This window comes from Felis catus, chromosome D3, assembly GCF_018350175.1.
Source record: "Felis catus isolate Fca126 chromosome D3, F.catus_Fca126_mat1.0, whole genome shotgun sequence".
Lineage (NCBI taxonomy): Eukaryota > Metazoa > Chordata > Mammalia > Carnivora > Felidae > Felis > Felis catus.
In genome coordinates, this window is record NC_058379.1 from 79874739 (window position 1) to 79891061 (window position 16323).

Here is a 16323-nt window from a genome sequence, read left to right on the forward strand (position 1 = left end):
ATAAAATACAGTTTGGGAGGACCTTCCCTTCCGGCCACATCAGTCAAAAAAGCCATCCAGTGCATTATGTCAGTGCAGCTCTGAATGTGGCTGGAGAGTAAAGATCTAGTATTTTAATTTAAACTTTTGTTTTTCTTTGTTTTTTTTTAAAGGAAGTTCTTTTTTTTTTTTTTTTTTTTTGAGAGAGAGAGAGAGAGCACTCAGGAGATTGGGGGAGGGGTGAGGGAGGGGAGAGGGGGAGAGGGGGAGAGAGAGAGAGAGAGAGAGAGAGAATCTTCAGCAGGTTCCATACTCAGCATGGAGCCTGACATGGAGCTCGAACCCACGACCCTGGGATCATTACCTGGGCCGAACTCAAGAGTCAGAAGCTCAACTGACAAAGACCCTTCTTTACTTTTTTATTTTTTAATTATTATTTTTTTTTTTGAGAGAGAGTTTCAGCAGGGGAGGGGCAGAGAGAGGGAAAGAGAGAATCCCAAACAGGCTCCACACTGTCAGCACAGAGCCTGATGCAGGGCTCCATCCCATGACGCTGGAATCATAACCTGAGCTGAGATCAATAGTCAGCCACTTAACCAACTGAGCCACCCAGGTGCCCCACTTTTTTCTTATTTTTAATGAAAGGCCAATACTCTTCAATAGACTAAGAAAAGAGCAACTACCATTTAAAAATGTAATTGAGGGTGCCTACGTGGCTCAGTCAGTTGAGCGTCCAACTTCCACTCAGGTCATGATCTCACGGTTGGTGGGTTCGAGTCCCGTATCGGGCTCTGTGCTGACAGCTCGGAGCCTGGAGCCTACTTCAGATTCTGTGTCTCCCTCTCTCTCTGCCCCTCCTCCATTCATACTCTCTCTCTCTCTCAAAAATAAATAAAAATGTTTTTAAAAAATTGAAAAAAACTAATTGAAAGTTAAAGAAATAACATGTTTTACAATAGCTCAGTAGAAAATAGGACATGAGAAAAACATCTTTTTGATATTTCTTAGGATCACATTTGTATCAATGCAATAACAAAAAAAGGGGGATATTAATCTAATTAAGAGACACATACTTTTAACAATGGTTACTTTTGTGATCTGAACAGAAGGTAATCAGATTTTAGGCAGATATATACTAACTACGTAAAATGTGCCAGGCACTGTGGTAGAGGGAATAAGACAAGCAGAGTGACCCTGCAGAAGAAAGGAAAGAACAGGAATTACATTCCACAGGAGTCTGAACCTCCAGAGCTGAGGAGTCTGTCATGATCTTGGTGCCATGTCATCCAGCTGGTGCCCACTGCATTACTGTAAATGTAAGCACTCAGTGACATACCTGGTGAGTGAATCACTCAATTCTAGATACATGGATTATGAGAACAGATTATAACATGTTGGCAGTCTTGTGGGGAACACAGAGAATCTTTGGGAGCACTGCAGCTTTGATCTGCACTGTACTTCCCCACAGGCTTTAATCATCTGTGCTGGGACTTCCCAGGATTTACACAGAATCTGTACTTTGTGGAAGTTAAATGGGCTTAAGCATAAGGCAAAAAGGTTAGCTATATTTTGGAGTAAAAGCTAAAGGGCCCTACCTCCCATACAGCATTGTCTGGGAAGGTATCTTCTTTCTATGCGATCTCACTCTGTCAGAATGACTTCATAATCTTAAGGTCATGTAATGTGTTACATAATCTATCTTAATGTCACAATGAATTGATAATCTTAATCAGTATCTTAATATAATAAGAAAATAAGAAAACTAACCTTCCACATCATCAGGGCTCCCATCATAAAAGGACTAAACACGGTCAGAAAGCAATAGACAGAGGCAAGATCAAAGCTAAGGAACCAACATAAAGAAAAAAGATTTTAGAATTCACATTGTAACTTTAAAAGAATGTTCTACTAAAAAGGATGTTTCAACTACCTTTCTGAAAGCTACTCCTACTAAAACACAAGCTTACATCATATCAAGAATATTAGGAAGCCACTCAGATGAAGCAGATATGCATGTGCCGATGCACACCAATCTCCAAAATATATCCTTCGGGATAAAAAGTATGGTACAGAACAGAAATCTAACTTGTATTATTTTTTATTATAAATATGCTGTTTTCATTTAAAATTACCTGTTAACAGTGCGCCTGGGTGGCTCAGGCGGTTAAGTGTCTGACCTCGGCTCAGGTCATGATCTCACGGTGCGTGAGTTTGAGCCCCGCATTGGGCTCTGTGCTGATAGCTCAGGGCCAGGAGCCTGCTTCGGATTCTGTCTCTCCCTCTCTCTCTGCCCCTCCCCCGCTCACACTCTGTCTCTCTTTCAAAAATAAATAAACATCAAAAAAAAATTTTTTTAATTACCTGTTAACAGAAGCTATGTTCCCAGTTCCAAAAAATGCTGTCACTAAGAAGAAAACCTAAACAGAGTTAAGGAAATGGCCAAAACAAGTCAGAATTCATACAAATTTCTCCTTCATTTAGAAAAGATATGCTTATTCTACCAGGAAGGTAACTTGATTTTTAACCTGTACACTTGGTCATAAATTGTCATAAGTGAATGTTCCATTACATGTCCTCGCAAATGAATTTTGAAGGAACCAGGCTGAAGAGGCAATGTGCTAAAAACACGAGGCATGTGAGGTTATCCTCACTTGTCACTAGCACCTTTGGGAGGGCATTTTCCAATTCTCTAACAGAAGCAAGTTGGAGTGTTGTATCCGTAGTTGGCCACTGATGGTTTTTTCAAAAGGAGAACATGGACCCAGTGCATGTGACAGGCATCTTTAGGTGAAATCCTGTTTTAGTTCATATACTCTCACTGTGTGCCCACCACATGTGAAACGTGCCAGGTTCTTTGGAAGGCTCGGAAGGAAATAAGATACCATGTTCTATAATAACTCAACAGAGAATGAGACATGAGAAAATGCTAGACATCTTTTTGACACTTCTTAAACGTAACATCTGTTTTAATGCAGTAATAAAAAGTATTAATCCTATTGGTATCTAAGAACTAACTGCTAGAAAAGTACTTAAATACTGCCTGGTCCACTGAAAGGACTCCATAAATGTTAGCTACTATATTATTACAGACACATACACAAAAGTTGTAAAGAAACACTGAAGAGGATGTATGAATTATGACAACTTTCAGTGAAAAAGTGGCTTTCGAGTTGGTGACTTGAGATTCAAATGTATTCATGGATCTATTCACTCAGCCAATCAACTGACCAACCAATATTTATTGTCTAGAATGAGTCAGAAGCAGAGCTAGGCACTAAGCATATGAATACGAATAAAATAGTCTCAAAGTGCTCACATGGTAACTAAGATTATGACAATATATAGAAGTACATGAGAAGCGTTTTAAGGTAAACGGTGGGGAAATAAAAGACATAGTCAAGAAATATTAACAGGTATGACAGAAGCTTAGAGTTTATTGAAGGATACAGTGAAAGAGAAAGTAAGATTAGTGACATACTAATTAACTAATAGATTAGTGGCATATTAATAAAAAGCCTTCAACTTTACTGTGGAGACAATGACAAGCCCACAAACATTTTAGGTGAGCTATACAAATAAGAAACACCAGTGACAGTGAGATATTCAAATCAGGGAGACAAATAAATATAGGCAGGAAATACAATTGGGAAGTTATTTCAGTAGCTCATGTTAGGGGCAAGGAAGGTCCGAGCTGGTGCACTGGGAGTGGAAATGGAGAATGAGGGCAGACAGTGGGACTTCAGAACTGGACAAGGAATAGTTAAATATGACAACAAGTTTGATGGCCCGGGTGGTTGGGAGTATGGTGATGCCATTCAGTGAGATGAGGCCCGCCAGAGAGAGACTTTGGAGAAGGGTGGGCCGTTGTTAGTTTCAGACATATATTTGATGATGCCCCGCAGAATACTGGACATATGGCTCATGAGGTCAGGAGAGGTCAAGGCCAGAGAAGTAAACCTCAGAGTTGTCTGCCTGGAGGCGTCAGTCAAAGCTATAGGAGAGGGTGACATTATCCAGGCACAGGAAGAGGAGAAAGTTAAGCATAGAGCTTGGAGAAGAACATCACTCAAAATCAGACAAAGGAAGAGTAAGTTTTAGTGCAGGAGAATAGAGCTGATGTAAAAGCTACAAAGAAAACCTGGATCGTGTCCTGAAAGTCAAGGAAAAAGAAAAAGAGAAGTGAACAGAGTTGAATGTTACGGAGTGGTCAAGTAAAACTCAAGACCAGACTGTGCGGTCAGGGAGCCCCTGCAGACCCAGTGAGGATACAGTCTTAGCAGGGACATCCGACAGATCTTCACACAGCTACTACGTGCCAGGCACCACTCTGAGCGTTCTAGGCTTAAGGCTATAGTACATAAATGGGGAGGAAATGGTAGCAGCAACTATGGATTTTTCTTCCAAGAAGCTTGGGAGTAAACAGAAAAGACAAGATAAAATTATACTTTAGGGAGACGAAGGGTTCAGGGGAAGGAGTGTTTATTCGTTTAGGGTGAATGGAAGGAGCCTGCAAAGACAGAGCAAAACGGAGGGCAGAAGCAAGAGGCAGAGAGAGGGAGAACACCACGGTAAGTTCAAAGGAAATACCTCCCTGCGAATTTACTGAAGCTGATCAGCCAGCCTTCCCAAAGTGAGATTTTATTCCCCCATATTGTCCTTTAGACTTCTACCACTAATAACTTTCACACAATGTTGCCTCGGATGTGATCCGAAAACTTTGGGAGGAAGATATTACATAACATGAGTATAGTACAAAATACACACATAAAAAGATACAAACCAAACTCATAATAGTGGATTCTTCCGGACGAGGGAAATTAGAGTGGAGTTGGGAATTTAAAAAAAAACAAAAATAAAAACTTAAGCTTTAGCTGTAATGTTTTAGTTTTTTTTTTTTTTAAATGTGTGACATATGTGACAAAATATTACTTGTTGATATCTTGGATGGAGGGAATACACACATATACATTTGTTTTTAGTATCATTCTGTGTGCTTTTCTACAGTTTCACCATTTTTTAAAAACACGAACCATATGAAGAAAATTACGGTTGATGGGGCTAACCCCTCCCAGGTGATACCACTATTAAGTGAAAAGGGGAAAACACCTTCTGACCCCACTAAATGGGAGGTGGCAGCGCCTTAAAGCCAAAGCCCAAACAAAGGATACAAGGAAAAAGGCCCTCCGGACGTCATCCAGATAGAGCTGTCGGAACTGGGTTATATCAGTACTGCAGGTGAACCGGACACTGGTGACCTGGGAGACAATTGGAAATATACGAACACACAAGAACGGTTCGCTTACTTCTACCCTCAAAGGCAACCTTCCAGTCTAAGTTACAAGAGCTAGAAAGTTATCCTGTACTGACCAAAGCAAACAAAATAAAGCTGTTCCTATAGCTTAATTACACCTTAATAAAATCTGCCAAAAGGCAGACTACGTTGCTAACAATATGCTGAATGGAGCTGTAGTACTGCTGAATGTATAATAAACGGGAGCTTTTCCTTATCCCATGTAAATGGTTTACTTTCAATCCCTATGTAATTCTTCCCTTTTTGAAGTCCTGATTCTTCAGGGTCCTGACCTTCTAAAACCCAAATATGGCATGATATGAAAAAGCATGATGAAATCAAGTATTTCTCTGTTTCTTCGTTATTCTGTTAATTCTATTTGTAGAAAAATTATTTTCTCTCTATAAAATATAAAAGATTTCTACTTTTGGTAAAATAGAAAGTCACTCAAGTCCAACAATGTGGATGCACTCTTGCTTAATCCCCCTCTCTCTATAAAAATAAAAACTCATGGGGGAGTTTAAAGGGAGATCTTCCCCTTCCTCCACTTTCCATGTAATTTTCTAGTAAATTTACTAGAAATTTAATACTTTATACTTTAATACTCCTTTATATAAAAAAATCTCTTCCAATAAAAAACAGAACTTAAAAAATGACACAAAAATGTTACTTTTAAATTTAATATCCACTTAATATTAAAATATTTAATATTTACTATTAAGGACAGTCTGACCATTTATTTGAATCTGATCAAAACTGCTTTTCATGTACTGTTTTAATATTCCAGGGCTGAAAGTTAAAAAAACAGTAATTATTTAATATACTTCAATAAAGTTCCTTCATTATTGAAATTCATTATTCTAAATTATCAATTACTTTCTGTAAACTCAACTGGAACCAGTTATGGATGGATCAATGGATCAACTACGAAGGTGTTTTTCTGCAATATTCTTTTTATCTGACCTCAGTAAAAGTGTAAATATTCTGTCACCAATTTCTTATAAATTACCTTCAGTTCTAAAATAAAGGCAAGAGACATCAATTTCACTGTATAGCTCAGCATGATAAATGTGTCCTTAAAATTTAGCTGGCTTTTAGCCAATTCAAAGTATACTGTGGTGAATAAACAGCTTAAGATTTGGACTGAGGCCACGATCACTAAGGCAGCAGAATAAACAATTTGGGATAGGACCACTAGAAAGAGAAAAACAACACAGAAAACACAAATGGCACCTTCTGATCAAATTCATGAACTGACTTGTGACAATGTTGAATATTCTTGTGACTAAAATAAATTGAGGGAAAGAAAAATTAGATATGAAAACAGAAGAAAATAAGATCAAGAACATTCTTTCCCCTCTACTCCTTCGTCTACATTGATGTTTTTGTACATCAGTGATTCACAAATAATCCCTAAGCCCAACCTGTTTAATGCCTATAAAACAATGAAATCATGCTTTTCTGTTATAAGTGAAAATTTTTCTGACAAACGAATTGTTTCATTTTTATTACTAAATTCATTATGACTGCCTTAAATGGCAGTCATTAAAATTTTTGAAGGACTAACACGGCAACTTCCTTCTAAAACAGAAAATATTTATTCTCAAATAAATGCAACAATGGTTCTGCCCAGCTACCTTCTGTTTGCAGGAAATACCACGTTGCTGCAGGGTTTCTTGCTCCGCCTGTATCCAGACAAACATTAAGCATGACAATACTAATGGAAAGAGAGCTTCGTACCTAAGCAGTAAAGGCATGGGGGAAGAAGTGGGAGGGGAGGGGGGAAAAAAAAGAAAAAAAAAATAAACAAGTAAATATGCACATTTATGCTGAGAGGTCTTTCTCAAAATTAAAACATCCTTGATAACATTTCTAAGTCAGAATATCACAAAATTTAAATTTTCTAGGCTTTCCAGAAGAAGAAAGTGGGAAGGGAAAATTTAAATATCAACTCCGGCATCATCTTTTTTAAAATTTATTAAATCTTGAGATCACTACAATTTTAAAATAGTAGGGATATTTAGAAATCAGTGTAAGGTAAAACAACAAATACACAAAAAAGGAGAGAAAACATTAAGACAAAGGTAAAAAGTCAATCCCTGAGTTAAAATCATTAATATACATAGAAGAACAAGCAAACATCCCAAATTTTAAAAAAGGGGGGGTGTAATACAGGCATAAATCTCTCAGAAAGGAAAAGAAAAGAGCTAATAAATACATAAAATATGTCTGACCTTACTGATAATTGATATGGAAACTAAAAGAACAGGAAGATACCATATTCACTTATCACATTTATCCATTAAAAAATATAATAATGTCAACAAGGGTGTAATGAAAACTAACTCTCGTATACTCTATATAGAAATAAACATGTTCTGGAAGACCATTCAATACTGTGTATCTATAATTCCCCAAACAGTCATATACCATAATCCAATGATGTCACTTTTAGGAACGTACCCTGAGAAAATAATCCAACATGTGCACTACAATTCTCATATGAAGATGTTTGTTGTAATACTGTTTACAGAAGGGAAAAAAAAAACAAAAACAGGAAGCAAGCTAGGAAGTGATTCCATAATGTACGGTACATCTCTGGGGTGGTCTAATGTGGACATTATCAGGTGGACAAGGGAAAGGCTCAGGAGATAAGACAGTGGCAGAAGTCTTTTCTCATCCTCGTCCAGCTAAGTGTGCCACCCTGGCCGTCCCCCAAATATTCTCTTACAGTTCTTCTCACACCGTTGGAATCCCATGTTCATTGACATGTCTTTCCCGCTAGTTTGTAAGACCTCTGCCTGTGCCACCACTGCAGGTCCAGCTAACAGTAAGTATTTGCTGGGTGAGTTACTTATCCAAGTGGAAGTTTCAAAACAAAATCAAACGAACCAAAACAAAACAAAAAAAAAACCTTTATTTCTCACAAATTTTTCACTTAGTGAACTCTATTCCAATTGGCGCTATTTCCTAAACATGAGAAAGCAAAAGAAGCAAAACGCTTTAAACTCTATTACTGATCATAAAAATAAAACACTGAAGACCAGGCAGAAGGAACTATTGATATTTAAGACAACATACACAAATCACTTGGTATATAAGATGTAGAATGCCCAACTCCCTCTCTCTGCCCTTCCCCCACTCATGCTTGCTCGCTCGCTCGCTTGCTCTCTCAAAAAATATATAAATAAGTAAATAAACAAATAAATAAATAAAAATAAACATTAAAAAAATAAAAAAGGGGCTCCTGGGGGGGCTCAGTCGGTTAAGCATCGACTTCAGCTCAGGTCATGATCTGGTGGTTCACAAGTTCAAGCCCCACATCTGGCTCTGTGCTGACAGCTCTGAGCCTGGAGTCTGCCTTGGATTCTGTGTCTCCCTCTCTCTGCCCTTCCCCTACTCACACTCTGTCTCTGTCTCTCTCTGGAAAGAAAAAAAAAATAAAAATAAACATTTAAAATGATGTAGAATGCCCAAGCATATGAATAGAGAATATATACATGAGAAAATATCATTAGTAAAACAGGTACAGAAAATTACACAAAGCTGTGCCATTTTTGACCTATTAAAATCACATTTGAAGTTCTTATTTAAAAATGAAAATACCAAATACTGTGGAGGATATGATGAAATAGGACCTGTCATAGGTTGCTGGTGATATTATAAACTGGTACTGTTCTGAAGACAAAAGTCAAAAAAAAATTCACGGCCCACCTATACTACGTGTGAGAAGTGAAAAAGGATCTAATCTAAACTATGTAGAAAGCTTGTATGCAAAAATGCAAATCAAAATATTATTTATGATAATATAAAATGGAAATAAATGATCAAAAATAGAGGAACAGCTAAATAAATCAAGGTTCATTCACATCATAGAATATTAAGTGTCTATTAAAATGATAGTTAGGAAGCCTATGAGCCACCAGGGAAAATGCTTCTAAAATAAAGTTAGGTAGGAAAAAAAAAGATATAAAATAGTACATGGACTAGAATCAACACCATGTTAAAAGACAAATACAGAGGTTAAGACTGGAAGAGATATACCAGAATATCAGGAGGAGGGGTAGGGTTAACAGATTGATTTTCCTCTTTATCCCTATTTTTCAAACTGTGATTAATACTATTTTTACAATGATATTTTAACAAATAATTGAAAAACAAATGTTGATTTAGAATGCCTACGTCCCAGCTATTCTTTACAATTTAGTTCAACTTCTACATGAGTCCTTGATGGCACCAATTCAGCCCCCCTCCTCAAATTCTTTCACTAGGCATTCCTTTATATATTTATTTTATTTTTTAAAATGTTTGTTTATTTTGAGAGAGAGAGAGAGAGAGAGAGAGAGAGAGAGAGAACGTGAAGGGGGGTGGGGAGATGCAGAGAGAGGGAGGGAGGGAGAGAAGAAGAGAGACAGAGAGAGAGAGACAGAATACCAAGGAGGTTCTGTGCTACCAGCACATGACCCCATGAACCGTGAGATCATGACCTAAGCCGAAATCAAGAGTGGGACAGTTGACTGACCGAGCCCCCAAGGCACCCGTCTCGAGGCATTTCTTTATATCTTATAATTTTCAATCAAATTGAGTCACAATACCTTAATTGTTGCATTTTGCAATTGCCTAACACCGTACAATAAACTCCTTACTTTACAGCAGCCTACGACTCTATGATGCATCTGGGGTAGGCTAACTGTTGTGCCCATTTGTCTGTCTAGTGGTCAGGACACTGGAGGCAGGAAAGGAAAAACAACTGTTGTTGAATTGAATCAAGAAGGTGTATGCTCTAAATAAAAGAGGACCACGATTTCCTAAAATATTTGCAGTTATATAGGAAAGCATTCTTTCCTAATATATGGAAACATAAATCTCATAGTTCTACAAATAGTGCTACAGATTTATTTCCTTTCAGAAACTATAAACTATAATCATTTTCATTTGTAAAATGTAGATGAATAAATCTGATAAAGACAATCTTCCTATGGGACTTTATTTCTTTAGACAATCAATATCTTGTATAAAGTCTGCATATCTGAATTAATAAACTGAAATACCAATAAAATGTCATCACAGGTTCACAGTGTACATAATAAAACCTTACAAAATTAGGATCTGCCGCTTTGGTCTCTGCAAATTCAACGGGGCAGAAAAGGCATTTAGCTTTGTTTTATAGTTAGCTAAGCAAAGGGATAATATAAATAAAATTTTAGTGGGAAATGTTTAACAAACTTAGAACTACTTTCAAGCATTACAATAGCTTCCATTTGCATAAAAATAATCAAATGCTGATTAAAATGACTCTTCTTTATTCATTAAATCAAGGATACATTGTTAGAATTTAGGATTACTATTACTGTATTTCTGTAAAGTAATAAAACCGCATTTCTTTTAAATATCCTATAATTGTGGCTATTCACTACTTTACATAGAGAATCCTCCAGATTGTCCAAAATAGTTAATGTGGAACAATGACAGGTGGACTATTAGTTTTGCAAAACTGATTTGACATTGAAAAATGAACTAATGGAAATTGTTAGACTCTGCTGTTTTAGGCTATTCCTGTTGCATTTTTCTGCAAAGGTAAATATGCTTTTTGATGTTGAATAATATATTTCTTAATACATTCATTAACAAGGTCATACTCATTACTACTGTTCTGATTTTATGCCTGAATTTTTTTCTTTTTAGATTTTCTTAAAATAAATTACAGTAATATGTTTTGGTATCTTTGTGACTGTGAAATTGATGATTTAAAACATCATGAAATATTTTTTTACTAAAAATTCAACTTTAATCGTCCTTTCTTCTTTCCTTCCTTTCCTTCTAAAGAGCAAACAAGATCTATTTTTAGATTTGTTTGCATTTCTTAAATCTTCTACACATTCGTTTGCATTTGTTTATTGCTTTAGAATGTGAAGTTTCAAAACAGAAGAGGGATTACTGATTATTAAGTGACTACGTAGAAGCTGGCACATATCTCTGGACCCTCTCAAACACGTACTTTCTTTTTTTTTAATTATTTTTTTAATGTTTATTTATTTTTGAGAGAGAGAAACATAAATGTTTATTTATATTTTGAGAGAGAGAAAAAGCATGAGTGAGGGAGGGGCAGAGAGAGAGAGGGAGACACAGAATCTGAAGCAGGCTCCAGGCTCCGAGCTGTCACTACAGAGCCTGACGTGGGGCTCGAACTCATGAACCGCGAGATCATGACTGGAGCCTAAGTCGGATGCTTAACCAATGGAGCCACCCAGATGCTCCTCAAACACATACTTTCTTAAGGCAACCTCTAGGTATGATCTCTTCATGAAACTCATGTGTCACCCCAAAATGCTGGGTTAGATATAGAAATGATTTTACCTTTTGTCTTCTTATCCAGACTAAAAACTAATTCATAGGAACTTTGATGGATTCTTTTTTTTTTTTTTTCAACGTTTGTTTATTTTTGGGACAGAGAGAGACAGAGCATGAACGGGGGAGGGGCAGAGAGAGAGGGAGACACAGAATCAGAAACAGGCTCCAGGCTCTGAGCCATCAGCCCAGAGCCTGACGCGGGGCTCCTCGAACTCACGGACCGCGAGATCATGACCTGGCTGAAGTCGGACGCTTAACCGACTGCGCCACCCAGGCGCCCCTGATGGATTCTTATTGTAACTAAATTATTTATCCTGAAATTTCACCAACGAAGGGGAAAAGAATGAACAGTTTTAAGGTCACCTTATGTTTATCACTTTTGAGTAAGAACATGCTGACAGACTTCAAGCTTAATTTGAAAATTCAAAGTTCTAAGTCTCAAAACAAGCCCCTCTTAAGATCTTATGAGGTAACTGGTGAAAATTTCCATGTTGCTTATATTACATCTTCACAGCTGTGCTCCAGATCTGGGTATGCAGGGAGAAAGGAAGGCAGGAGGTGTGAGGAGCTCTGGTAAGGGAAGGTTTTGCACCCTTCTGGATCATCTCTTATCCGAGGACTACAAGAACTCCCAGGGCCTAGGCCACTAATAATGTTAGGGTCTACTATGAAAAGATTTTTGAGAACATCCCTCTAATTCTGAATTAGGACAACCAAGTTTCCCAAAGAATAAACCTACGTCTTGAACCCAAAATAGCTTTACAAAATCATCTACACTGGGAATAACCTGTTGATAGCACAGGGAATCCCTAGGTTTAGTCTACTTGAGATCAAGATCCTATATTTGGACCAAATTTAGCCCAAGTGAGTAGTGGTGATTTGAGCTGTCTGTTGTATCCAGTGTTGTTATAATGTACATATTTCTCACCCTCATCAGCATTTAAGTAAGGATGAAATAAAATTCAAAGGCAAGTAAAGAATCCTTTTCTTCAAAAGCAGGCGGGACGATTATATCACTGTTTCACGGACTTCTAGAGAACACTTCAAGCTGCTAGTTTTTGTGTTTGTTTTACAAGAAAATTTAAATCTTAAATAAAAATGGGCTCTTTAATTTCTGGGAAAATATTCTGAAAGTTTCTGAATCGAAAGAAATATTTGGACTATGGTATACATAAGACTAAAAATTATAAGAAAAAATATATTCAAATAAGAACAGACAAATCAAGGCATCATTTGAAGTGCACATAAGTAATGTCACAGAGCTACAGTTCTTCCAAGTCCTTGTTTGAGACTTTAAGTTTCTCCATAATCAACCAGAACTTTCTAACACTGTAGTAAAATGACATTTTAGCAACTCCAGGAAATAAACAGAAAGACAAAGACAACAGGCAATACTATGAAAACAAGAAAACAAAAGATTTAAGATCAAGTCATATACAGTTCTTACGAAGCAGAAAATATTTCTAATTTTCTCAAGATTTACACATACTTCATTTCCAGAGGTAAAATATTCAAAGAGAAATGTCCATATCATTTAAAACTCGCTACTAAAAATTAAGCTTTAAAACCAGTGCATACCCTGTGCTTAGCAGTATGTAGGTTGACATCAAGGAAAGAAGAATGCTAAACAACCGCTCGAAGAGACTTGTGGGACTCAGCAGTGGCAGGACGAGGGAAAAGGCTGCAATAAAACAAAGGAGGGTAGTGTCAGTACAGCCAGCACAATGGACATGAGTTCAGAAGCACTGATCCTAGGATCATTTATAGCAGCTATTGTTTCTGTGACCTCTCAATTGGGCTATACTTGTCCTAATCATTTTTGTAAGAAATGTGAAACTTGAACATTTTTTTAAAGTTTATTTATTTATTTCAAGAGACAGACAGAGGGAACAAGTGGGGAAGAGGCAGAGAGAGAGAGAGAGTGAGTGAGAGAGAGAAAGAGAGAGACAGAGAGAGAATCCCAAGCAGGCTCTGTGCTGTCAGTGTGGAACCAGACGTGGGACTTGAACTCAACAAACTGTGAGGTCATGAGCTGAGTCAAAACCAAGAGTCAGACACTTAAACAACTGAGCCACCCAGGCACCCTTGAAACTTCTCGGACAGAGAAAACAGAGCGTGAGTGGGGGAGAGGAAGAGAAAGAGGGAGACAGAATCCAAAGCAGGCTCCAGCCACAGAGCCTGACTCGGGGCTCGTGCTCACTGACCGCGAGGTCATGACCTGAGCCAAAGCTGGATACTCAACCGACTGAGCCACCCAGGCACCCCAAGAAGGAGAGATTCTTAAAGGAGAATGCTGATAACCTCTGGTAAATGCAGTGTGAGTACTGGAGCTAGAAAATCATCAACTTTATAGCCATCGTGACAAAAACTGGATCAGGAAAGACTTATGAATGGATGCTACATCTAGGGAAAATTTTGATGAGCATATTTGATGGCCTTAGAGTGTGTCCCCACAGACAGCTTATTAGTTGCAGGGAGAGGGAGAAACAGTAAATATACAGTGAAAAAACTGGGCAACACCTTGATAGGGTGATGGAAATTGACATCAACAATGAGGGACAGATAGAGACCATGAGCCTATAAATGTGACCTAAGAAGGGCACAGCATCGCTTATGCAGTATGCTGGCCGACAATGCATAACTCCAATTTAATTACAAAGAAACATCAGACAAATTCAAACTGAGTAACAGGCCATTGTAGGGTAGGGCCTGTGGTTGGTTATAGTCTTCAAAATGTCAATGTCATAAAAGACAAAGAAAGAAAAAAATGCCATGAACGTTGCTGGGTCAACTGAAAAATTACTCTAAGGATGGTAGAATAGATGAAAGTACTGAATACGGTCTTCAAAAAATGTACACATACACACATTCATAAACACATATGAGGGACAAGCATTTGACGTGGAGGATGGCTTTCTGTAATTCTGGTAAGTGCACTATTTTTTAAACCTTTTTAGAAGTTTTAGAGATTTCAAAATGAGATATAATGCCATGCGCACACATTGCGTTTTCTTTGCTTCTTTTCTGCCCTGTGGTTTACCCTTCGGTGGGTAAGAAAACCGAGGAAGTGAGCCAGGCTGCGCTGTAAAGGAATGAGGAAAAGCTGGGTTGCTACTACGTCTATCGGACCCCCAACTTGCCATATATGGTTTCCGCTGGTGTGTGCTAACTGTGTATTTGTGAAGTTATACACTATGACACAGAGACTTCCCTTTAATATGACAGTTCTCGCTCAGAGTTTTTGTTTTTTCTGGGGATTTAAAAACTAACATGTCCTATGAGAGAGATCATCACTTATAAGTCACCACACTAGAATATTACCACTCCTTCCTTGCAGAATATAAGCTCCAGGAGGGCAGGGATTTGGTCCACCTTTATTATTCTCAGGGAAAAAAATAGTGCCAGAACATAGTACAAACTGAACACATTTTTTTTTTTCTAATGAAGGAGCAGTCATTAATATTGTTTAGGCAGAATGAACATAAATAGTAACTTCATTAAATCAAGATAACTGAAGGCCTGCCCTTCATCAATTTTACAGTAAGTTCCATCCAAAGATGGAACAACAAAAATCATTAAAAAAAAAAAAAAAAAAAAGTTACACTGCATGCCACATTATTCACAAGTATCACAAAGTGTCTTTTTTTTTTTTTTTTTTTTTTTAATGAAAAACCTGGACTTCAAGCTTGTCCTGGTCCTCTAGCTGGAAGAAAAACCCTACATCCTTAAATTACACTTGTTTTCTCCATATGCATGCACATTTCGGGATCCTTAAGCAAAGGTACTACAGAGGAATGTGTTTTGAAAATTTTAACTGGCTTTATAAAATGTGTAATGTGTTGGGAAGTGACTAATCAATGTTATTTTCAGCAAGGGAAATACAGATAAAATTGAACTGTTTCTTAGTCCCTGTGTAAGAATGGAGAATTTATGAACTGACATGAAAGTTCAGGATAAGAATCTCTTCTCTTCTGGAATCACTTAGACTTTGATCAGATGTGAATAAATGCATAGCCTTAGTATCAGGCCAATCATATTCTATCAAGTAATTCTTATTAACACATCAATGGAGACAAACGTTCTAATTTTCTTTGTCAAATTCTACCATGAGATAAAAATAATCACTGGTTATTATTATTTTCATTCAACAAAATTATTTCTTTCAATAACAAGAATATAGATGTAAATGGATAACTTTAAGGTATGACTTGATGTAACGTTAACTCATTTAATTTGACCTCTTACCTAATATTAGCCAGCTAATGATCTGATTAAGAAGAGGCAGTCCTTGTTTCTTGCGTAGACTGCTGTGGGTGCTATAGGTAACACACATAGAAAGCACTATGCTCAGCATCTGAAAACAAATACAAACACACAAAGAAAAGAGGAGGTGGTGAGAGACTAATTTATATACAAAAAGAATACTTAGGAAAGTGCTTCAACAACTGGAATCTAGCCCCAAAGCTATTGACATTGGACCAGCTCACCCTCTTGCAGCAAGGTTACAAGTTAGAACTTTGTACTAGGCAGACGCCCTCCTTTACAGGCGTGAAATGAGGCATTTTACACTTTCAACAACAGTTTGGTATACATGATCACACTGTATCTATTTAGTAATATTCATTATTGGGGCGCCTGGGTGGCTCAGTTGGTTAAGCGGCCGACTTCAGCTCAGGTCATGATCTCACACTCCGTGAGTTCGA

The 16323-nt window shown here is 37.5% G+C and overlaps 1 protein-coding gene across 14 annotated transcripts in view; it reads right to left on the reverse strand.

Annotated features, from left to right (window-relative positions):
- Positions 1-16323, reverse strand: part of PIGN (phosphatidylinositol glycan anchor biosynthesis class N) — a 104298-nt gene that overhangs the window by 19885 nt on the left and 68090 nt on the right. For 12 of the 14 annotated variants that reach the window (XM_006938957.4, XM_019815381.3, XM_006938958.4 and 9 more), the window contains 6 exons: positions 15866-15974; positions 13199-13301; positions 6907-7009; positions 5148-5234; positions 2341-2396; positions 1747-1822 (listed from right to left, as the gene is read on the reverse strand). In XM_006938957.4, the coding sequence (XP_006939019.1) occupies positions 1747-1822; positions 2341-2396; positions 5148-5234; positions 6907-7009; positions 13199-13301; positions 15866-15974 (534 nt within the window). Of the gene's footprint in view, positions 1-1746; positions 1823-2340; positions 2397-5147; positions 5235-5263; positions 6555-6906; positions 7010-13198; positions 13302-15865; positions 15975-16323 lie in introns of those variants that run through there. The other 2 variants (XM_045041058.1, XM_045041060.1) reach the window with 2 other exon arrangements.